Source organism: Chanos chanos, chromosome 10 (genome assembly GCF_902362185.1).
Source record: "Chanos chanos chromosome 10, fChaCha1.1, whole genome shotgun sequence".
Classification (NCBI taxonomy): Eukaryota; Metazoa; Chordata; class Actinopteri; order Gonorynchiformes; family Chanidae; genus Chanos; species Chanos chanos.
In genome coordinates this window covers 9,095,837-9,120,397 of record NC_044504.1, presented here as the reverse complement: position 1 = coordinate 9,120,397, position 24,561 = coordinate 9,095,837, and the positions used below count along the sequence as shown (strand labels likewise).

The following is a 24,561-nucleotide window of genomic DNA, read 5'->3' as shown; positions in this document are numbered from 1 at the left end:
GCGGGGTGAAATATTCTGGAATACAAGGCGCATCTGCATGGCGGACGCCCGGGCAGGACAACTCCGTTAATTACAATGGAACAAAGCGAATAACCCGTTTTTACGGTTGACTTAACCGTTTGTCTGTTCCTATACATATGACAGGTAATAACGTTTATAGTTCTTTTTGATTCGTCCCTCGATGACCGATTTCCTCTGTAGGCTATTCAAAGGGACAGAAGTTGGGCGTGATACAGGGACGTCACATCAGTCTCAACTGTAAAGGGAAAACAATGACTATCTCAGGCATATATCTGTATTAAGATGAATATTGTATTTTAAACTGTACGGTACGTTCACAATGCTTTTGAGTCATGTTGTCTGATTATTTAGGGCTTGGACATTTTTGGTAATCGTTCATTTGGTAATTTTGCTCGCTTACAATGTAGCGGAATAGGGTGTTGGCAAATAAATAAACGCTCTGCAAAACAGGACATTATTTAAAAGCTGTTTCATAAAAGCTGATGACGGCACGGAATATGCCGTATATACTTACGAGAGTCAATAACTAAGTAAAATTGGTTGAAATCTAGGTATTAGCCCTCCGTTTTTAGTTCCGTGTTAAGTAAATCGCAGAGGGATGTAGAAATTACAGTTCTATTATCTGTATAAAATTCGATACACAGTATGGTAGACGGACCTGTGTCACCAAACTTAATTTTTAATTATGCCTGGTGAATGTTTCGTTATCTTGTTGTCTCCATTTATCTACCATTCACAGGATCGCTATGTTAGGAGGGAACGAATCCACGAGGAAAGTTCATCTCTCACAGTAAGCATTATTTCTGTAAAAGCTTTGGCAACACACGATTGGTCATCATGGAACAGGTGGAACAATCGGGAGGCGAAAGCCCACAGTTGACGTCAGTAAAATCAGGAACATGCAGAAACCAGATTGAGGAAGGGGATGCAGGTACCGGTACCAGAAGAAAGAGGAGAAAGAAGGAGCCACGGCCAGAGTCCATCATCGTGTACCGCTCTGACACAGAGAGGACACCTGGGGAGGACCATGGTGGAGACACAGAGGGGACAGAGCGAAGCTCAGAAGAGGGGGCGAAATTTCTGACTACTCCAACAAGTGAAGGTAAGATATACAGGACCCTCCTTACTGATTTAATCCGTGTCACTGTCTCTTTCCTGCATGAAGCATTCCACTCTCAGTTAATATTTTAGAGTGTGAAATGTGTTATGGCATGAATAAAAGATGTGAGTTCTGCCATACTGTAAGCACAGTTCCATCCTGTCGATACATATGGTGACATATTTACTTTAACATAAGTATTTTCATGAAAAAAGAGGCTTGATATTTTTATGTTATTGTTTGTCTGTCAACTTTTGTGTTTACATGAGGCTGGCACATACCCCCCGACAGTCGCTACGTCACACTGACAGGCACCATCACACGAGGAAAGAAGAAAGGCCAAATGGTTGACATTCACGTGACTTTAACGGAGAAGGAGCTACAGGACATGGCGAGGTCTAAAGAGCGTTTGGATGCGGAGTGCGAAGCCGGAGAAGGTGCTAAGCGTTCGTGCGGTTTCGGTTGTAATCAGGGTCCCCACATTGTGCTGTGGAGTTTGTCCTGCGCTCCTGTGGTGTTCCTCCTCTCTTTCATCACCTCCTTCTATTACGGCACGCTCACTTGGTATAACGTCTTTCTGGTGTATAACGAAGAGCGGACGTTTTGGCACAAAATCACAGTTTGCCCCTGTCTGATCGTCTTCTACCCCATGTTAATCATGGCCGTGTCATTGTCACTGGGTCTCTATGCAGCTGTGGTTCAGGTGTCGTGGACCTTCAGCGAGTGGTGGTTAGCAGTGCGAGATCTGGAGAAAGGCTTCTGTGGCTGGGCATGTGGGAAATTAGGACTGGAAGATTGCTCACCGTACAGCATAGTGGAGCTGTTAGACTCCGACACTATCTCGAGAAGTTTGCCGGGAAAGACCCCTGGTGAGACTGTGCAGACTTCCTCTGTGTGAGTCTTTACTGTGAGATGTGAACCTCAGTGAGACGTGTTGACTCAGTTGATTTTAGAGTCTGCCGTTCAAAATGCCGTTGTATGTGAATTAGGACGTTTTTTCATGACTTGTATGGTGTGATGGAAAAGCCTACCATAGTGATAGTGAAGGCTTTGTCAAATGACATTAATTTACCATCAAAATCCTGTGACAAATTATTTTTGTGAGCTACATTACAATGTATTGTTCCAATTTTGTTTGCTTTGTCTCGTGTGACTGCGATGGACTGGCGACCTGTGCAGGGTGTTTCCCCGCCTTTCACCCAATACAGGCTGGGCTAGACTCCAGCACGCCCGCGACCCTAATTGGGATAAGCGGCTTTGAAAATGAGTGAGTGACTTAGTGAGTGTCTCATGTGACGAACCCGTATGACCAGTGTTGAACTGAAATGTGTGTCCTCCTATCTCATGAAGCAAGTTCGATTTTTTTTTAAAGACACGACTGTGTTTCACTCTGGGTTAAGTCTTGTATTTAAGCTATTTATATTATTTATTTATGTTTTTACTAATTGTAACTGATTTCTCCCTCTGTGTTGTTTTAAAATATGTGGTATGTTTCATATCAAAACTGGGACCAAATGAATATTCCAAATGGGATTAAAATCTCAATTGCTTAGATCTTCAAAATAAATTCAGTTTGTGTGTTTTTTATAACTAACAATGTTTGTGCTTTGTGATATTTCATAAAATATGAGATATGATTTAACATTTTTAATGAAGTGTTACTTTTTCAAATAATTCAAGAATTATTTTAGGTAGTTCTTAACTTGGCATGATACAGCTCTTTATGTAACTTTCTGTGATGACATAGAAATTTACATTACTCCACCCTAGTCCATGAACAATTTTTCTAAAATATCTTCCTTTTTTTCCTTCTCTGCTGTTACCTATATATCATCATCTGATATATACTCATGCTATGATGTTGTGAAACAATAAAAACAAATTTCCATTTCTCAGCAACAACAGTTTGCATCTTTTTGCCTTATTGTTTTATTTATTTTGGCAACTGATTATGTGGAACTTAATATCTCACTCTGAGGATGTACTTTTCATACTTACTTACTTTTTGTCTCATTTGGCATGCAGGCTTATCAAACAAAGCCTTCATTCATTTTTATTGACTGGTTACAGACTTTTTCTGTTTATTTCTCATTGGTAGATCTTTCCATCAGTTTCGGCCCCCTCCTTCTGTATTTGCTTATCTATTGTTTTGGTTTAATCTCTATATTTTATACTCTACAGAAACTAGCGCAGGTCTAGCACACATCGTTTTGCTTGTTGATAAATTGAAGATTTGTGTAAGATTCTACAGAGGGCGCTCAGTTGGATCTTGTCTTCAGCTTTAGCAGTGAATTGTTTTGTTTCTTGCTCCTCAGAACAAGAATCTTACAACCAGTTTACAACAGAGCATTTGATTTCATAGCAACGAAACAGTTAGCTAATTGATTTAATAAATGACAATACTGATAATTTTTTGTATTTGAATTAAAACATACATCCATTAAAAACAGAAGTCTGAGCATCAAAGAAGTGTAGCAATCCCTGATGGCTCTCTCATTTTCCGCAATGTCCCAGTTCTCTCATTTTCCGCACCGTCTCAGTCTTGAGAGTAACAGTGGGTGTTCTCTCTCTCTCGCTCTCTCTCACTCTCACTCTCAAAAAAAAAATTCCAATATCCAGATAGTTCATAGCAACTTTGCTCTTTTTTGTAGTCGGCATTGGTCCTGTGCACAGATGTGGGCTTCTCCATGAGCGACTCAGCCCCTGGACAAGAACCTACATTTGAGCAAGCCAAGAAAGTTATTCAGAAATTTGTTCAACAGAGCATTTAATTTCATAGCAACTAAACAGTTAGCTAATCTGGGATCAAAGGCTGATACATTACTGAAAAATCATCTTTTCATTTGAACTGGGCTCTTTTTCTTACTTATGGTGCCCGTCAGGATAATATTTTTTATCAGGGGTAAAGATCTCATGTCTGATTACTGTGGGTAGTGCATACTATAGAACAGACTGTACAACAGAGCACGAATCAAATCATAGGGTTAGTAAAGATGGTATCACCAGAATGGGAATGACGAGCTGAATAGTAAATGTTTTGCTATGGTTTTTTGCATGAAGTATTTGATAAGGGATCCATCAGAATATAAGTCATGAAGAACCCATCCCAAAATAAACAAATTAAAGTGTGTCCCTCTCCTTGAAATCATGCTTAACACATCTGCTGCATCTGTGCAGGTGCTACGCAGATTCCCCACTTCAGTTATTTATTTATTTATTCATTTATTCTATTTTAGTGTCAAAGGTCAAAGCATCTAACCTGTCAAGTGTATTAGGATACTCAGTAGGTGAGTTGTTATTATTTTAACGGGGGATGGCCCAACGGCCAACAAGGGGGATGGCCCAGTGGTCACTGACACTACTCTATAGAGGGGAATGGCAGGCTAACAAGGGAGATGGCATCTCCCCTCATCCCCCTACAAGCTGCCTACTTAGGACACCTAAGTATGAACCATCAGGGATTGCTACACTTCTTTGCTGCTCAGACTACTGTTTTTAATGCATGTGAATTTTAATAAAATACAAAAAATTATCAATATTGTTATTTATCAAATCAATTGTCTTATCAATATCTTCAATGATCAAATGATCAATTATTGAAATAAAACCAAATTATCAACTTAACAGCTAATTTAACCACCAGCTGGTTAACATTAGAGCTACAACTTATGCGGGATGAAAGACTCAGCTATGGCAAAACATACATAAAAGAAAAGAAAAGAAGAGAAAAGAAAAGAAAAGAAAAGAAAAGAAAAGAAAAGAAAAGAAAAGGAAAAAAATGTTAAAGTTTGGGGTCTATTTGTGTGATGGTAATTGGCGACAACAATTAACCTAATCTTGAACAACTACTACATGGTAGTATTTCATAAACAGGGGCACTGTCAGAAAATCGAGACCCTCGTGTGGCTATTCAAAAGAGAATCTGAGCAAAATATCGAAAGTTAAATCGCGTTTATAGGTCATGTGAATTTACTACACTACCCATAAGCAACTGATAGTCGCTTGTTTGACGTAGAATGAATGGCGGCAACGTACCGTGTTGAGTCGTGCTCTGCTGATAATTCAAACTAAGAATTTGTCGATGTGGAGGTGATAAAAAGTGATTAGCTTTAGAGCTGTCTGACGTCCTACGTCAAATATATATATAAAGCCACAACTAAAATTTGTGGCAATACCGTGTGTGCATCATCCGCTTTGGACCCAAGACAAAGTGAAACGTACGAGATGGCGCGCTCCGCAAAGGTAATATTTATAGTATGCTAAAATGTATACAGTATGTTTCCCTGCATCAGAAATCAAATACTGAACAGTAGCTCACTCTTATTCGGTCTTCTCTGGTTACAGAGGTACTTTGAAAGGTACTTGGACGAGTGGAGGGATACTTATTATAGCGGGGAGGCTATAGGGGTTGATGAATTAAGGTAGTTGTTCGGCAATTGTCAGTTTTTAGGGAGTGTAGATGATGTTTTAGTTTTTTGGTGTCCGTCGAGGTTACTCTCTTGAAGAGCTAAAACTGACAATCCTATGACCCTGTATTTTAAGAGTGCCTTTGTTATTGTTTTCATGCGTACACGAAAGTTTGAGATAAATGTCGTCCAAATGACGTAGCCTAGGTTTTTTAAAAAAAAATGTTTTATTTTAACCAAATCAAGGTGACAGTGTCTAACCAATGCACTTTATGTCTGTCAGTTTATACATTTTCATTCGCTGTCCTATCAGTTAGGTCTCTGGGTTACTTAGTGTATCCGGGTCTATCTCAACATTAATCTGCGCCAACATGTTCCAACACGTTCATAATGAATGTCCACATAGACCATAAGCGCCACCCACAGGACAAAACTCACACCTACACATGTCCCGGTTCTCTCATTTCCCGCACCGTCTCGGTCTCGCTCACTCTCACTCTCAAAATAAATAAAAAATATCCAGTATCCAGATAGTTCATAGGAACTTTGGTCTTTTTTTTGTAGTCGGCATTGGTTCTGTGCATGGATGTGGGCTTCTCCATGAGCAACTCAGCCCCTGGACAAGAACCTACATTTGAACAAGCCAAGAAAGTTATTCAGAAATTTGTTCAAAGACAGGTCAGTACCACTACACTCTTTTTTTGTCTTTCCTCTCTGTGTACTGATTATAGACATGAGGCTCAGGGTGACTTTTTCCACCTTAGGTGTTTGCTGAGAGCAAGGATGAGCTGGGCTTGGTGCTGTTTGGTACAGATGACACTAAAAACCCACTTGCCAAGGAGGGCCAGTACCAGAACATCTCTATCCATCGCCATCTGATGATACCAGACTTTGAGCTCCTGGAAGAAATTGAAAATCAACTCCAGCCTGGTAGTCAGCAAGCTGACTGTATCCTTTTCCTTGTTTAGCCTTAAACACAGAACAATTTATTTAACTTTATTGGCGTTATGCATAATGCAGTGTTGGAATTGTTTTGGGGTTCAGGGACAGAATTCCTAATGTTAAATACTTAACTTTCTTGATAAGGGTTGGATGCTCTTGTTGTGTGCATGGATCTTTTGCAGCGGGAAACCATGTAAGATCGTTTTCTGAAAACATTAATAAAAAGAATGATCTGTGGTTCAATTATTCAAGTCCTGTTCCTGAAGTGGATTGCTGATGTGATTCTTTGACTGTTGTCCAGGGGGAAGAAATATGATCGACTCAACATCGCCCTGCTTAGCGATCTGAACACACAGGTTTGCACTGACCAGCTAGATGTCATAATTGACAATTTGAAAAAAGCAGGCATCACTCTCCAGTTCTTGTGAGTATAAGTTTCTGACTCTTACTATACATTAGACCTGTCTCTACTGCCAACGGTAGAGTCTCCTGTAAATAGATGGCAACATTTTTCTTTTCTAACCCTGTTCCTTTATGCTGCCACCAGCCAGCCCTTCCCTGCTGATGTGGAAGAGGGTGGTGCTGGAGACGGTGACGGAGCAGGTCCAAGACCTCCGTCTCATGGCAAAGGTCTGACCCAGGAGCAGCGACAGGGCTTGAAGATGGTCCGGCAGATTATGAGCTCTCTAGATGAAGAGAGTGGACTAGATGAAGTCTACACATTCAGGTATACTTTCAGTTACACATCTGTCCCTACTGCGTATTATTGATCAGCTTTCAAAGTGAGTCAATCAGCTATGACTAACCGATTAATTAGTGGAAGATGTCGCATCAAAGAAGTCATTAGTGGAAGAAAAGTATTTATTTTGCCTCTTAAGTGTGTGATATTGTTATATTTCTAAAGAATCATCGGGTCTTCTGAGTCCTCTTTCATTTGGTATATTGCTAACCATGTTCTTAAATGGTTGTTTGTGTTATTTTAGGAGATACACGTAAGTTTAAAAGATATTAGTTGCTCTGTGGTGTTGCAGTGATTCCATGGTGTCTTTATGGTGTTTTGTGTTCTGTAGTGATGCCATTGAGAAATTATCCATATTCAAATGCATTGAGAGGAGGCCCATGGCCTGGCCCTGTCAGCTGACCATCGGTAGCTCCCTGACCATTCGCATTGTTGGATACAAGGCTGTACGTTCTGGGTTCTGTTTTATTTGACCATCTGCACCTGATGCATTTCATAATAGGTTTGCTTTTTGTGACACTGATTTTTTCTTCTTGTTGTTGTCGTTGTTGAATTGTGTGCAGGTCACTGAAGAGAAGGTGAAAAAAAGCTGGATGGTGGTTGAAGCTCAGACAAACCAGCGAGATGATGTAAAGAGGGAAACGGTTTACTGCTTAAATGACGACAACGAAACGGAAGTACAGAAGGACGACACTATTCAAGGTGTGTGCACAGGGCTACAGTGGATATTTTGTCACAAGTGAGAATGGTAGATTTACTTACACATCTACTGCTTACTTGACGCCATCAGAGAACTGGCTCTATAAATGTTACATGAAGGTACGAGGAGTACTGATTGTAATTTATGCCTGAGAGTCTGTTGATATTCCACAGAGTGATGACCATGCCGTGTCCTAAATGTCAAAGTGAGTGGTATAAAATGACATCTTTATGATGTGTGTGATTTCCTTTCTTGTTCCGTTAGGATTCCGTTACGGAAGTGACATAGTTCCTTTTTCAAAAGTGGACCAGGAGCAGATGAAGTACAAGTCAGATGGGAAAAGCTTTGCTGTGCTTGGATTTACCAAACAAGAATTAGTACGTTTCTCTCCACTAGATGGACCTCAAAATCAGGAAGTCAAAAACGATTCTTAGACGTAGTTCGTTACCAGAGCTGATATTCTGAAAGCTTTATTCAGCCTTTTGTGAACCAACTCATTTCTTACCATTAAATCTCACACTTTATTTATTTATTGTTCTCTCTCAGATAAATCGTCACCAGTTCATGGGCAGCCAGGTTATCAAGGTGTTTGCTCCCAAGGATGATGAGGTGAGATTTTTGAAGCTTTTACAGTTTTATTTTCCTCTCAGTAAAACTTCTCTCACCATCCCAATGAGCTTTTCAGTCTTCGGTTTACTCTGTTTTTTGTATAACATCATCTCTGTTTGAACAGCATGCTGGAGTGGCCCTGTCAGCGCTCATCCATGCACTAGACAGTCTTAAGATGGCAGCCATTGTGCGTTACGCGTACGATCGCCGTAGTAACCCCCAAGTAGGAGCAGCGTTCCCTTGCATCAAAGAGAAATATGAGGTATAAGCCTAACTTCCATTATGGCTGGCGGTACACATACAGCTGTTGTTTTCCTCTGAACTTTGTATTTGACCTGTATACTTTTTTTTGTTTTTGTGGTTAGTGCCTGTTATATGTCCAGTTGCCTTTTATGGAAGACCTCCGACAGTTCAGCTTTCCCTCCTTGGAAAATAATAAGAAGTTTGTACCCACAGGTGAGTCTCTATTCATGGAAGCCTCAGTTGAACTGCCTATCTGAAGCACAGCCTTTTTTAATGAGACCTTGAGGTAGAGGTCATTAATAACGTGTATGCTGACAGTGAAGGTTCTTAATTACGGAAACATTTTGTGGTATCGTTCCGTCAGACGCTCAGCTATCAGCTGTGGATTCACTCATCGACTCCATGATGTTGGTCGAAGAAGATGAAGACGGAGAAGAAGTGGATCTCTTTAAAGTCAACCATATTCCCAACCCACAGTTCCAGAGGCTCTTCCAGGTACGGAGATTAAAGTCATCCTTCACTGTTCGCAAAATAACAAACATTGTGTGGGTCGTTTTTTGTACATCGTCGTCCAGAACAAAATGCAATATGTATGCAAGCAGCAGCTAACCAGACTGGAAGAAAAGAGTAACGTAAAAAATGGTAGAGGGAGAATTCACAATTTCCTTTGCCTTGTCTTTTGAGCTACTCTTGTCCTCTGTATAAAGTACCTCTCGGGTCTCATTACATGTTGTATCCACAGTGTCTGCACCATCGTGGATTACATCCCAATGCCCCTCTGCCCCCTGTGGAGCCCTGGCTGAAGAGGGTCCTTGAGCGTCCACAGGCAGTGTCTGCGCGGTGCCACGCCCCGCTGCAGGAGGTGAAAAAGAGGTTCCCTCTGAAGGAAGTGGTGCGTAAGAAGGAACAGAAGACGAGCGCTGACGTGTTTGGAAATGGGTAGGCGCGCCTCGGGAGGAGTTGATCCCAGAAACTTTATCTGCATATTTGACTTTACGACTTATCACTTTTTTTTTTTTTTTATTACACCTTGACAATAGCTTTAGTTTGTTTGTCTGCGTTGTCATAAAACGGGAGGGTTATTACAGTGTTTTTATTTTGCATTTAGAAACGAAGAGCCAGATGCCAAGAAGGTGAAAACTGATGAAGAAGAAGAATTTAACCTGGCTCAGATATCAGCAGGAAACATTACCTCAGTAAGACACAGAGATGAATTTAGTTTTTTGTTGATGTTCATTACTTAGAGTGAGATAACATGGGATGTTAATGACACAACATTAAGTCGTCTTTAACAGATGCTTGACATAAGACCTAAGATCTAAGATTTTAATTTTATTCGCAGGTTGGTAGTGTAGATCCAGCAAGGGATTTCTGTACCTTGATACGGCAGAAGAGCATCCCCTTTGACCAAGGTGAGATTCTGAGAGTCCAACAAATTTGATGAACCCGTAGAAAGCGGGTTTGTAAATCTCAATTTTGAAACTGCTTCCTGTACACAAAAATGTTGTTGCCTTTGAGTATGAGTCAGGGGCATGTTTTTGTGATTGCAGCCCTGGTCCTCTGCCCCCTGTGACTCTTTGTGCTTCTGTCCTTGACAGCCTGCCAACAGCTGACCCACAGAATTGAACAGTTGCTTGGCAACAAGAGCTCTCAATACTATATGAAGAGCATCACCTGCATTCAGGCCTTCAGAGAGCAGTCTGTAAAGGTGAAAATTATCCAATTAGTGTTCCATATTCAGTCAGGAATATAAAAAGTCTCTAATATTATCTCAGCAAGTACAGCACAGGTGACTGGAGAGTAAGACCTAGCCATAGGTGTCCAGGTCCTCTGGAAGAGATGTGTGAATGAATTGATTATTACATTCAAAGTGGAAAATAATTATCTTTTGAATGAAAGACACACATGTACACTGATATGCTGTGCAAATTTTTACCGTCTACATCAAAGGAATGAAATGCAAAAAAGTTTTAAAAGCTTCTTTTGCTGAACATCACGCAAGTAACATCTAAGCAGCATAATAATCCTTTGATACAGTAATATTTTAAATACAATATACAGCAATAGCAGATAATGCTGAGATACAGCACCTCTTCACAGATATAGGTCAGCCTTCAAAAACAGCAGTGTCAGCTAGTAACTTTATAATTTAAAACTATGTAGGTTATGAACTCTCAAGACAACTAGTTTGCTTCTGTCTGCTGATGCTGTCTTCCAGAAAACTCTATGTATGACGAAATATGATATCTAGATTTGGAAACCATACACAGCTGTTTAATGTAACTTGCCCCGACATTTCATTCAAACTTTTTCAGAGTCAGAACGCAGAACTATTCAACAGTTACATGCAGTCTTTGAAGAGGAGTATTCCAGACAGAGGACTTCAGGAATTCTGGACTCTTCTTGTCCAAGGTATCACAGTCAATAAACACAGCCTCTTCATTTTTAAAACCAAAACGGAAGGGACCAATTTTAACATGGACGTTTTTGTGTTGACAGATTCTCTCACTCTGATCAGCCAAGAGGAAGTGGCTGGAAGCACGGTGACCAAGCAAGATGCAAACCAGGTTCAGCTAAATTCTGCATCGTTTTCATCTTTTGTGATATTTCAGAGAAGAGCATTACGTATCCTGGAGTGGCTTTCAAAGCCAAGCACTTTGACTGGATAATTTTGTTTTTGGTTTTTTTTTTTGCTGGATGGATTATTGAGCCCTGTGGTCTCCCGCTCTAATTTAAACTAATCTACCCTTTTAGTTCTTGAGTGCTGAGGAAAAAGAAGAGGCGGTTGCTGCTCCGGTACAGGACGACGCGGGAGACGTGGATGACTTGGTAAATATTTTTCTCAAAGACCTCACTCGAGCAGTAGTCTGGTTTGTGATGTCAGAATTTCAGTGCGCTTGATGAGGTTTTGATTCGTGTCTTTCTTCACACAGTTGGACATGATGTGAGAGCCGACGCGCTTACGCTTGTGGACGTCGTCGTTGGTGCGACAAAGCTTTCCGCTGTCTTTTATTTGTCCCTGCGTGACTTCATCCAAACAATTGTTATGAATCATCAACGGATCCTACTGTTTCGTCCGTCGCTCAGCTGTTCAGTTCACTCTTTTCCTTGAAGTGGCTGTTAAGATCGGCTCTGTTATTTAATGTTTACTTTGTCATTTGTCTGAATTTGAACATTCTGTCTTATGTTGTTTCAAAACTGCATAAACGTGTAAGAAATGCTGATTTTTCTAAAAGTGAATGTGTAGCATCGACACGAGTCGTATAATAAAACAGTAATAGTGAAATAATGTTGAGGTGATGAAAGTTTCTGTGTCTGGATGAGTCAGTTTGAATGTGTAAATTAGCAGGAGCAGGACATGAGTAAGGGCTAAAGACTTATTAATGAATATTGTTTTAAGTAAGTCAGCACATCAAACTGAATATTTCCTGTCTTCCTAGAACAGCTCGGTAGCCATGATCTTATTTAAAAAGCTGAGAGTGCTTTAAAAACATGTCCAATGAAATACAATTACTTCCTCAACATTTTTGTAATCAATTATTCCTTCACACAGTTGTCAAAGGCTGCTATGAGACATTCATTACAGATTTTTGTGTACTTCATTAGTGCCTCATTCAGACAAAACAGACAAAGGAAAGTGATGAGTGCACAGAATATGAATGATCTGGTATGGCTTTATTTCGGGGCTCTGTTTCTAGCCTTTTATCTAAAGGCAGCCACAAAAGTGGACCTGTATTTGTCTTGGGCAAATAAACTCTCTTATGATAATTGTGTTACTGTAACTCAGTTAAACCCATACAACTGTTTCTACACACCTGCCCGCCAATGGCTTTCCTCAGCCGTTAATTAAAAAAAAAAAAAAAAAAAACCCTCTTGGTAATTCTTAGTTTTTTCTCAATGCCTCGTTACAGTGGCTGAATTTAGATTGTTTGGGTACTGGGAAGGTCAGTGCCTGTCAATATTTATTATCTCAAACAAGTCTGTGTGTTTGAGTTGGTATCTCTGTGCACACATTCACACCAGCAGGTTTTCCTCCTCCTATGATTCCTCTTCCCACGTGAGATGCAGTACTGTTTCACTGGTCCTGTCTGATTTCCCCTCAACTCTCACGGTTTCTGCTCAGAAAAGCAGTGGTTGGATATAGTTAAAGTGATGTTATCATTTTCTCTTTAAACACCTTTTATTTTAATGGACAGAATCAAACCAGTATATGTTTTCAGTATATTTTGTGTAGATTTTACATTTACTAAGTATAAACGGCTGCTTCGCAGGAAAAATATTCAGTATTAATGTCAAAAGAGGAACACAGGCACATCTAAATTAAACACAGAAACAAAATCTTCCTCTCCCCTTAAGATAATTGCTATAACTGTCGTACCATTAAAACAACTTCTTAAAGATACCGAATGTGTCAGGCTGTAATAGGTTTTTTAGAGTATGTATGTCTTCTTGTCATCTCTTAAACTCCTTCCAGCGATCATAATGTTAACTTGTTAAAAAGCTAAAATCAGCAGCTCTCCTGTTTCTGTCAACTCAAAGTATGAGATGTAAGTAGTCCAGCATAGAGCTAGACCATTTTAGGGGCTCTATATCATATATTTTTTCCCCTGTTCATGTCTGTCATATTGTGTCGATGTCGGAGTCTAGGTTTGTAACAACCCATAATGACGGGCATTTCTAACTTCAAAAAGGAACAGGGTAGGAGCCTATGATTTTGCCTTTTCCTCTTCCATTTACTGAAAATCAAAAGACTAACGCAAGAGAGGACGGATTTTTTTTTTTTTATCACAGTGTATTTCAGATCTAAGAATGTCAAAAGTGAATTATGCATAGATGTTTCAGAAATTTGATTCTCAATCCAGCAGAGTTTCTACAGCCAAAAATAGCAGGTATATGATAGTTTACTTGAATTATGAATGAATGAAAGAATCATATTCTGTAGTGCCAGGATTTTAAAGCATCTTAAAGGATGACAAGTTAATGGTTGCCCATTAATATTGACCTTGTTACCATCACGGCTCCGAATTTTAACGAGTGTCAGAGAACAAGACCGTACACTTAACCTCTCTGAATTGCAGTTATTTGATATCAGACTGGTAGTATTATTTATGCCAGATCCTGTTGAAATAGTCTAACATCCTATAACATATGTTGCATTGTTTTTGTGATGTTATCTGTGATTTTCGTGCAGACACTTTCAGACCCATCAAAGATACGGCAGTGAAATATCAGGGATGGAAATTCAGCCGCATTTCCCAGTGCAATAGGATGATGTTGTTCCTTGGACGCAAACACTGATTTCTCAAGAGCAAGAATATTCAGAACTTGAATGGTTTGAAGAAAAAAAAAAAAGGTGTTTTCTGACAGCTGCACTTCCCAAAGAGAGATTAAACTTTCATATGTATTTCTTTCATATGTTCACTCTCCACCTACCTCACAGCTAAGCTATCTCAAAACGTATTTGCAGCAGAGAGTCAATGACTTCAAGAGAGTGTGAAGAGGCGAGGCAGATTAATTCATGGGTGAACTCTGAACAACCTCTTCTTCCAGGCAAGCTGTTGCTTCACCTTTAGCCCATGGATATTGATCAGTAACGGATTGAATAATTCAATGGTCAAACACACAGCGCCTTGTGTCCTTTCAGAATTGTCTCTGGGGGAAAAAAAAAAAAAAGGCACTCACAGACCAGAAAGCGTAAATACCATTCGTTCATTTCGAAGACGCCAAGCTCCTTCAGCACGATTCATAACCAAATATTTTAGACTTGTTCCCCTCAAGAAACTACACAGCGGTAACATTTAAACGTGTCATCTCACAGCACAGTAACTGACAGACCCTCTCCCCTCCTGCATTTTCTGCATTTTTTATTAGTAACTTACATTTAGAGCCAAGACATGTATAACAAATTAGCAGTTATATCCACATAAAATGAGACACAGGCATGAAGAACCAGTCATATGAAGTTTTTTTTTTTTTTTTGAAAAGCCATATTATAGTATTGATGGTTTTCAAACGATGTACTGTGAAGTGTTAATAGATCAATTATACTGCAACCAAAAAGCTATTCCCCTATGGGATACACTCACAGAAACAAGATTTTAAACATGTTAACTTAACAAATTTCAGCTTTTTAAAAGTAATATGTTGATTCTGTTTAATTGTTGACCTTATGTTCACAGTGACAAGAGAATATTTAAAGACATGCATTTGAAAAGGGGGACATTTGTGCTTTTTTTTTTACCCTTAAAAACAAAACATTGGAATGAAATCACCTCTGTCTTGGAGTACCAGTAACCAGACTGGTATTGACTCTCGGCTGGAATCTTCAGAGGCACAGTGGGAGCTGAGATGATTCACAGTTTAAAGGAAAGCACATCTAATCAGGGCAGATTTCTAGCTGCTTTTTCTTTTCTACTGCTCTTTCCTTTCTCCTCAAACAGTGTGTTACCTCAGTGCTGTCTCAGTGTCAGGCTGAGGATGACAGTACTTGTACAAATGTTCATTAATCTCTCTCTATCCCTCAAAGATAATATTCGTCGTTAATAACTGACACGCAATGAAAAAAAAAATTACACACACTGAAAAAAAAACAACCCAGTGTCTGTAAGCCTGTAAGAAAACTGTCACTTGAAGAGAGAAGTCGCTTGAAGAGAGAAGTTACTTTACAAGACTTATCCTCCCATTCATTGCTTGTCAATCCGTGTGGGAACATGCTGAAGAGATGCACTGCCCTTGCTCCAAAGTGTTGGGGCGAAAAGCCACTCCAGTTCCTCTGACTTTTTCCCACCTTTTAGCCCACGAAAAACGCACAGAGAATAAAGCTTGCGGACAGCGTCAGACTGTGGTAATTCTCATGACTAACTCTCGGGGGTGACTCCCGGCTTGACTGCGGGGCTCTTGCTGCCGTAAATGGCTGAGCAGGTGAAGGATGTTGTATGCACAGTGTTGGTCGGGCACAGCTGTACCGTTGCCAGTTGAAGAGTCCTGCACGGATTGTCCTGTAACTGTTGCGTTCGTGTTGGTGGCTGTCGCTGCCGTCGGCGACGCTGCGGCAACAGCAAGCTGGAGGGAGGAGCTGGAGGTGGACATACCTTCACCAGTCTGTTCTCTCTCGTTAAGGAGAGACGTGGTCCATTGCCCCTCACCATTATTGAGGTCCTCGCCGTCTTTCGTCTTGTCATAGTTCAATACTTTCCACTGTTGATTGACAGCCTGCCACCGATTAAATATGCGGAACACGGAAGGACCCTCGTGGACAATTAGAGCTGAGAATATAAAAACAAACAATGTGATATGTGATTGTATTTCTGATCACATTTTAATGGTGAGTGTAAAATTTATCACATGAAATGGTGCTGTGTAGGGGGTGATTAACCAAGAATGCAGTTTTTTGTGTGTAATGTAGTCTATTTGTTTTTGTCTGGTGAGATTTGTTTGTGAGATTTGTCCTTCATACCCGCAAAGTGCAAACACAGCCAAATCTGTGAATAATAATAATAATAATAATAATAATAAAAATAATAATAATGTAGCTTGTTATTTTAGAGTGCTGAATAACTTATAATAATTAGCTGTAAAATACTAATTACTATGACTGCAATAACCTGTAAAGCACTAATTACTAAGACTGTAAAAACAGCAGTGTTATGGCTGAATCTATAATGATCATTCATAGGATTCTAATGCCAAACCTAACCATTTCTGTATGTCAGTAGTAAAGTACAAGGCAAAGGTGATCAGTCGCTGGAAGAGAGCATGTCAGATTATGGAAAAATGCAAAACTAGAAGCATAGCAAACGACTAAAGTAATTGTTGATCTTTTGCTTCTACTCTGGTTTCTGGATGAAATCAAATGAAGTTAGGTTAACCTGATTACACTTTTAGACTTGAACATAATAAAAGTATCCTGTTTTCAGTTATTGTGACAGAAATCCCATCCTTTGTTGTCTTTTTATCTTTCTCCTTCTCAACACCTTAATTCATGCTGATCATGGAATTTCAGTTGTTCTTCTGTCTAATGCTGATTGACAAGGTCACAAGCTAATCTTTTCTAAGTGAGAAGTTAATGACTTTACTGTTAGCCTCTCTTCAGTAGAGTCTGTCTCTCAATTACCTTCATATTTCACATTTACATCTCTCAGTCCCTGGCTGTGAAACTTCAGTCTGAAGGATACTCTGAGAAATTCAGGTACACTTAATCGCTATAAATGTCACTCTTATAAATTACCTCTTTTTTAATCATGTTCCTTAATCCAGCCTCAATAAAAACTAATATGGAAATTTGGCTAATAGTTTAAGACTCTCTGATTAAAATCTTAGAAAGAGAACTTGAACTGGCCAGATTGGGGGGGGGGGGGAAACATGAAAATGAAGAGATTTAAGAAAACTACAAAGCTGATTTCTTTGAATGTCTGGTTTATTTATACTGCAGTTTTAAATAACTCCACATGAAACGTCCCTCCTTTTTTTTTTTTTGTTTTACCAAAACCAGAGAAAACAGACAACCTGCAAAATAAAGTATGATTAAAAAACACTGTGCTTTTTCAAGTCAAACAGAATCTTTTTTCTCTTTTAAGTGCACTGATGGTAGGGACTCTGAGTTAATTATCAATACTCTAATCTCTCCCTACATGTTTGGTATTCTGTGCACTTCAGGGGCGGAAACGGATGAGCAGAATACTTCAAGAGTGCTGGGACCCTCATAGCACATATCTAATTTACAATGATAGCCTAGAATCATTCAAGTGAGTCTAGTCAATCTCCATGTAGGCCTTGAAGCCCTTATACCAATTAGTTTTATTGGTGCCTTTATTACTATTATTTTATGAGTTTCTACCCTAAGTTTTGCAACTACGTTGAAGCCTTTTCAAATCAGACAGAGCATCAAATGGCTGTTATTCTGTTACTAAACCATTTATTATGTGCATTTCATGAAAAAGCCCTGATTGGTGACACCTGTGAAGTCATTGAAAGCTTTCTGACAATCTTTGAGGGATAATTAGACTGGTCCTGCATAGATCTGGAATATTCCTCCAGATACTTCTACGTTCTGTGGCTTACATGCCCATTACATACTGTACGTCTGATCAACTTATGTCATTCTACCCATTATATTTCACACTGACCTTTAACGTTTGAATCATTATAGAAGTGAAAAACACATGCAGGACAAAATGTACACCTTCAGAGATTTGATTAAAACTAATCTTGGGTAAAACAGGATACTGTTCATACTCACCGATACAGACAATATCCATGAAGCCATACATGCCATAACAGATCTGGAAAAGCAAGTCCTGCCTTTGCCATTTGGCAGAAGGGCTTAAAGACGACCACACCAACCAAGAGATGCTTGCAATCAGAAACAAGGAGCCAAGGATGGCAGCCGCAATCTGCACCTTCTCTATTACTGTCAGGGAAATAGCCTGCCACTGCAAAGGAGCAGATTAAATATAGCCCAGGGGTTTTCATCAGAAAAAAATACCCATCTTTATATGATTTCAAACATTTTTAATGAAACCCATTCAACAGGACTGTAAATCTATTTTAATTGTACTTGTGTCTCTGCTTACTTTACATGTGAAACTAGTATTTTTACACTATGTGTTTTAAGTACTTTATCAGTCTGTAGCTTCAAATGTACTCTCTGTTCCACACACTCAGTGAGGTGTGTGTGTAAGTGATAAGACATACCTGCAGAGGGTTCTTAGTGCTAATGGCAATGACCTGATACTTATAGTAGCACAGCTCACACGTCCAGGAACCTCTCTCACTGATCCACTTAATGAGGCAGTGTTGGTGGGTACTGCGCACTGACCCACTGCAGCGACAGGGGCTCAGTAACTCTCCCTGCATGGAGGAGAGAAGAGAACTCTATCAAAGGACAATGGTTTCATATCTACAGAGGAAGCTCATTATACTACTACATTCATTTCACATTCAGATGAAAATGAGCTTTGCCTCAAATGAACTTTTTTTTTTTTCTTTTTTTTTTTTTTGCATGTTCCTGAAAGAGTACTACCACAATTAGAGCCCTTAAAAATTGATCGAAAGGAATTCTTATTTAAAAAATGATCAAATAATTCTGTCTTTCTGAAATGAGAGGCACAGGACTGTTTTTGTATGAGGAAGACTTTCTTGTGTATAGTGTATCCTAAGCTTATTGGATAATCACTCCAGAATGCATATTGAACTACATAATGATAGCATACTCTAATTACTTTGTTGGTACTCATAACAGCCCTTTGGAAATGTATTAATAGGTGAGTATCTGAGTGGGATCCAGTTTGGCAATACAGAGGCTCATTTTGATGCAAATACTCTGAAAAAATTAAATTGACCTCAATAATTGCTCTGCAAAAAAAATTAAAATCAAGACCCAATGTGCAGCCATAAACATACACTCACACATACATACACACACACACACAACACACTTTTGTTTGAAACACAGGTAATTGTGCCTCGCATTCCCAAACACCTTTAAGGGACTTTGATTACCATGAATCAGGTTTGTTGATACTTGTCCCTAATGCATTCTCTGCTTCCTGATTACCAATTAAATCAGTTACCATAGGAACAATGGCTTTGTAATTACATGGAAATCTACAAACAATTTTGTGATCATGGCAGGTTGAGCTCTTATTCAGTAGAATGGAAAAGCCACTGTTATGTAAATGAGGAGTAGTCTAAAAAATCTTTTTAGTGCTCTGACAGAGAGGCCCAAACTGACAGTCAGTGGAACAGGTGTTGCACAGTTTGAATGGCCATCCCTGACAGTGCCATTATCACACTGAGCTACATAAATACTGCATGCCGTCTTGCTGCATTAGGTGCGAAACACACAAACAAATACTGTTTCGTTTCGATTTTCTTATCATCTTCTGCCATAGCATCTGTCTCACCAACACAATGAAAAAAAGAAAAGAAAAAAAAAAACATACAACTTTGCTCCGCGAATGCTGAAAATGCGTGTCAAACCAAACCCTGTATTTTTTTTTTTTCCAACCAAATATTCTGAGCGTTTAGTATTCCCGAGTTGTGTTTACAGAGAAATTTATTTTTCAATATGTAAATTGTAATGACGCTTTCAGACGAAGCCTTTTGGGCAGAAGGAGCAGCACCTCAGTCACAGTGTAGGGTGGAAATGAAGAAAAAAGACAAGCCAATTTACAGATGGACTTGGTGGGAGTGAGTTGGCAGGACTCTGTGTGGAGAGCTGAACTGTCCAATGGGACTGTGGCGCGCAGGGAGAAGGGAAAGCAGCCAAAAAAACAATGCCTAACCCATCCCTTTTGTAATGAGGATGGAGAATGAGCAGGAACGGTGACAAATCGCATAACTGGTGATTGGCTCCCACAGCATTCACTCACTGGTGATTGGCTCCCACAACATTCACTCACTGGCACCCTGACATGCCCCTGACAAATGGTTTTGATCCTGCGAATACGGCGGTGAAGACTAAAGAAGTTTTAGGGAGTCGGATCATGTCTTTGTAGGCGCATCTTCATTTTTCACCTGGGAAGTGCGTTTTTGTTGTCTCCGCAGAGGCGTTAGCTTGTCTTGAAAACAAACGGAAAGATGATTACTTGATAGATTTTCACAAAGACCCCTAAAAAAAGAGTGCGTCAAGAGATGCCGCAAGGAAGTTTATTGAAAATCTCGAGTCTGCTTTTTCTGCAGACAGCTAGCTTCGTTTAAATTCAGGTGCGTATAGGGTATTAAATAAAATTGAGCTCCGTGGCAATATAAAGACAGATTAAGACAAAGTAATGAGATAAATAACTATCTTTACACATTTTAAATAAGTATTGTTTTATTTACAGAGCACAGTTGGGTGCCTTTTCCCCTTTTTACACATGACCCCCCATCTGAAGCGGGAAAGTCAGCTGAAAGTCTGACATTAGAATGGAGAAAATTGAGTGAATTTTGTTTTGACTGCCTGAGGTCAAATCCTGACAGAGCCACGGATCTGACTTCATTGACATTGAATTTGAAAAATAATACTACTAATAAAAAAAAAACTGGAGATTTCAGATTCATTCTCATATTGACTCCACTTTACTCCTTCCAGCTTTTCACCTGCTGATACACTGTCCTTTAATAGACTGTGAATCACTGTCTCTCAAGCAAAACAATGTCACCCTAACAACCACACCGATTAGCATATGACACAACCCCCAAATCCAATCAGAAAGGAGAGTGTGAAAATGTGAATAAAAACCAGGCTCTTGTTCTAAAAAAAGGTGTTTCATAATAAAAAAAGACTGACAAGAGGCCAGAACAGCTGTGAACAATGATGATAGAAATAGATTTTTCCATTATTGGTTCAGTTGAAGGACACAGGGTACTGTGTCCTCTGTAGTGAGATCAGAATGGAATCTGGCAGTGGTGCACATGGTCTACTGCTGTTATGAGCGCTCTGGTGCAGATGCATCACATAAAATGAATGTATGTGTCAAACACCAGCTGTGGATTAGAGTTAACTAGGTTAGTGAATACAAAGATTGACTCTGCTTCTCCCCTACTGGTTTTTATCTCCCTTACAAAATATATATCGTTGCATGTTAGCATGGTAGAGCACAAAGACTCTCTGTGGTGAGCTCTTTGTTATTTACTTCACTTTATGCAACGCTCCTGTGATCTGAGCATGGAGGGCATCTCTGAGACAACCAAAACCTTACCCTGTTTTTTAATGGACACACTCTCAGGCCTCAGGCTGCTGGTTGTTTATGTCTGACTGCTGGTTTTGATAATAGTAAGATGCATACAAGTTCACAGTGTGCGCACGCATGTGTATGTGTGTGTGTGTGTGTGTTCTTGGACATTTGTGATGACAAATGTGATAGTTTAGTATCTGCACTTACAATAAGTCATATCTTTTTTAAAAAAGGAAAGAATAGAAAAGAATGCTTTTATACAAGTTGTTCAACATCTCAGAGGCTTTCACTCAGTCCTGAGCAACAGCTTGTAGTACAATAATGACCTACTTCTTCTGTATGTGGACAAACAGAAACATAGTAGTCAACTTTGTAGTGGTGTGGTGAGAAAGACTGGGGTGGACATAAATAATATACGAGACCGATCTCTTAAAAGAGAGAATATCCTCACTACCACAGATTGTCAGTCAGATGAGGAGTGGATAAAGCAGTCTCCTTCACTGTTTTAAAGCAAGAGCTTTTCAGCCAGACATCAGCATCAGCATGAACAATGAAAAGTCCACAGTTGTTCTAATGTTTATGTCTCTCCATAACATTTGATGTGTGTCTCTGTGTGTGTGTGTGTGTGTGTGTGTGTGTGTGTGTGTGTGTGTGCATGAGTGTGTGTGTGTGTTAAATAGATGGACTCTGGATATTCTGTTAGACTCTAATACGCTAAACTGTGCAGTCACAACACACAAATATATCTAATCACACATCATTGTAGATATTACTACTATGCAAAATCCATTTGAACGTAAAAGTTGTCTTTATAGTAGATACTATCTGTAATTAAAGCCTGCATTCAGACAACCAAATCACCATGGACTTGTGCAGACCTATGTTGTCTTTGTGTAAACGATACTCTGACAAAACAGGCCTAATTAATGCTTAGGAGAATTTTCGCATATTTCACTCTTGTTGTGTTTGTTAGAATCAAGGGTCTTAGTGTTTATGTATTATGTGACAAACATTTCAAAGAAGACAGGAGATGAGATATATCGTCAAAAGAATTAGGATTTCTATCTGACGAGTGACACATTGAAGTGAGGAGCAGACTAAACAGTGTTTCTTCTAAAGAGTGCCAGTGTCCTGTTCTCAAAATCTTTGTTTTAACAAATGGTACGATGACATCCTGTCAGATCCATTAATCATTTTGTGGTGGGAAAGCATTTTAGGTGTTTGTTCTGTGCTGGTTTAAGTAATACAGGAACCTCATAAGGTAACAGAGATACATCTGATCAATGTAATTTTTTAATAAATTTGAATAAAATTCCCAGAGAGTTTGATTAAATATATCTTTGTGACCACCTTGATATGGTTTGTGTTATTCGTGACAGATGCTGAGGACAGGGCAGGAAAGTTTATGAAGTCATTTTGTCACTATGAATTTAGGCTCCTGAAATTACACTATGACAAAACTGTTATGTAAAACTCTAGGAAGATTGTCCAACCTAATTAATCATGTGCTGACGAGTATCTCTGCTCAAAACGGGTCATTCAGTTATCCTGTCAGATCTCATAATGTGCATTTTTCTCTGCAAGAGCAAAGTTGCTGTCATACCTTTGAACACATTCGCTTGAAACCTGGCACTCACGATGAAGTGATCTTTCAATGGCAATCGAACATAACCAGCTAAAGATTATGCGCAAGGTTGACCACGCCCAGCTCCAAACATAGAGGTTTTTAGTCTGCCTATGAGTACGATTTTTGAACTTCAAATAAAATGTTTCCATACCTGCTCTGGTCCTTGAAAACATATCCTGCACACAGGGGTCCTGATGCCATCAGTGCAACTAAGGAAAGAGAACCTCTCGTCGCGCTTATCTTTGGAGAACTCATCAGATGAGAAACGGCAGTTTAAAGCCTCAGATAGTTCTGCTGCCGTTCCTGACCAAAGTGCCCCCTCTCGCTGTGCCTCTGTTCCCACAGCCCCCTCTGTCGACAGGGCATTCCAATGCTCCAGTCGATGTGCTCGCGCAGCGTTGCTATTATCGGAGTTGACGTACGAAGTAACCGCACAGCGCTCTGTTGATTGCCCGCTCATGAGATTGAGCGCCGTCGTTGGTGCTGGTGACTGTGGCCTGAGCAGGAAAACCTTCAGGTCACTGAACAAAACGTAACACCGGCTTTTCAACATGCCTTGGCAGCGCAGCATCAGTATCGCAGTGAGAAAAAAAATCCGAGCACCATGTACTGACACCGATGACCCACAATTTTTAAAAGAAAAAATTAACGGGATAATATATCAATGTGAGGAAAAGTTGTGTGCCAGTCTTTCCTCAAAGGAGAATATTACATGCTCCAAGTCAATTATACAAACACAAACTTACTGGCTGCAGCGAATTCCATTCGATGAGGTGTAGCGATGGATTCTTTTAAAGTGAATATTGCTCCATAATGTTAAAATATTCATACCACGGTTCTAAGCCGGTACACCCAGGGTTTTCTTAGCATACCTCTCGTGAGATGATCGATCATTTTTTATGTTAAATGGTGATAAATTGCATGCATGTAAACAGGTGTCTGAAGCCATGGTCTCCTCGGATGGGATCTTATTCGAAAACGAATCTCTCAGCAGCCTACCTTGAGACGCAGCTCAACTCCGATTACATTGAATAGTTAAGTGTCTTCTCATTTAACCGTCACTTTACATCCAACACGAACAATTCGTCTTCTTTTAGCAAACACGCCGAAAGCACACATTGTATAATCGAAAGAAGTTATGTAGGCTAGATTCCAAGCGTACCATAAGGGATCTTAAAAATGTCTCATTGAAGACTGGGATGGAACAGCAGTTTTCATTATTTCCTTTGACCATTTCTTTCGAAGAAAATAAAATAATTTATTCTAAATGAATACATCTTTAAACCATGTCGCATATTCACGCTCGTCAAATTTGTTTTCATCGGGAGACAACGAACGAGACTCAAATGAAAACCCCCAGTTCATTCTCAGGGATCACGAGTTGCTGTGCGCTTCCAAATCATTGTATTAGAGCGACAGAATCCGACCATGGAATTGCTGAGACAGCACGCGTGTATCAGTCTAAATACACTGCGAGCTGTCCTTCTCTGAGTGTTGATAGTGGATCTTGTTACCA

General features: G+C 39.7%; 3 protein-coding genes across 3 annotated transcripts; 2 read left to right on the top strand and 1 right to left on the bottom strand.

Annotated features, from left to right (window-relative positions):
- The first annotated feature begins 858 nt into the window (after positions 1–858).
- tmem169b (transmembrane protein 169b) lies at positions 859–2,018 on the top strand. Its single transcript, XM_030787304.1, has 2 exons — positions 859–1,123; positions 1,390–2,018. Exons 1-2 carry the CDS (start codon positions 859–861, stop codon positions 2,016–2,018), a joined length of 894 nt encoding a protein of 297 aa, XP_030643164.1.
- A 3,326-nt stretch (positions 2,019–5,344) lies between these two features.
- Positions 5,345–11,782, top strand: LOC115823067 (X-ray repair complementing defective repair in Chinese hamster cells 5). Its single transcript, XM_030787069.1, has 21 exons — positions 5,345–5,362; positions 6,091–6,204; positions 6,291–6,474; positions 6,613–6,661; positions 6,770–6,892; positions 7,016–7,195; positions 7,539–7,653; positions 7,771–7,909; positions 8,172–8,284; positions 8,454–8,516; positions 8,641–8,778; positions 8,882–8,972; positions 9,124–9,254; positions 9,502–9,698; positions 9,868–9,955; positions 10,102–10,171; positions 10,358–10,467; positions 11,075–11,171; positions 11,259–11,326; positions 11,514–11,588; positions 11,693–11,782. Exons 1-21 carry the CDS (start codon positions 5,345–5,347, stop codon positions 11,705–11,707), a joined length of 2,178 nt encoding a protein of 725 aa, XP_030642929.1. The 3' UTR covers positions 11,708–11,782.
- Positions 11,783–15,593: 3,811 nt separating this feature from the next.
- Positions 15,594–23,616, bottom strand: marchf4b (membrane associated ring-CH-type finger 4b). Its single transcript, XM_030787162.1, has 4 exons — positions 23,197–23,616; positions 18,453–18,608; positions 17,998–18,190; positions 15,594–16,024 (listed from the first exon to the last, which is right to left on the bottom strand). The coding sequence occupies exons 1-4, from the start codon at positions 23,614–23,616 to the stop codon at positions 15,594–15,596; spliced, it is 1,200 nt and encodes a 399-aa protein (XP_030643022.1).
- Between the last annotated feature and the right edge of the window lie 945 nt (positions 23,617–24,561).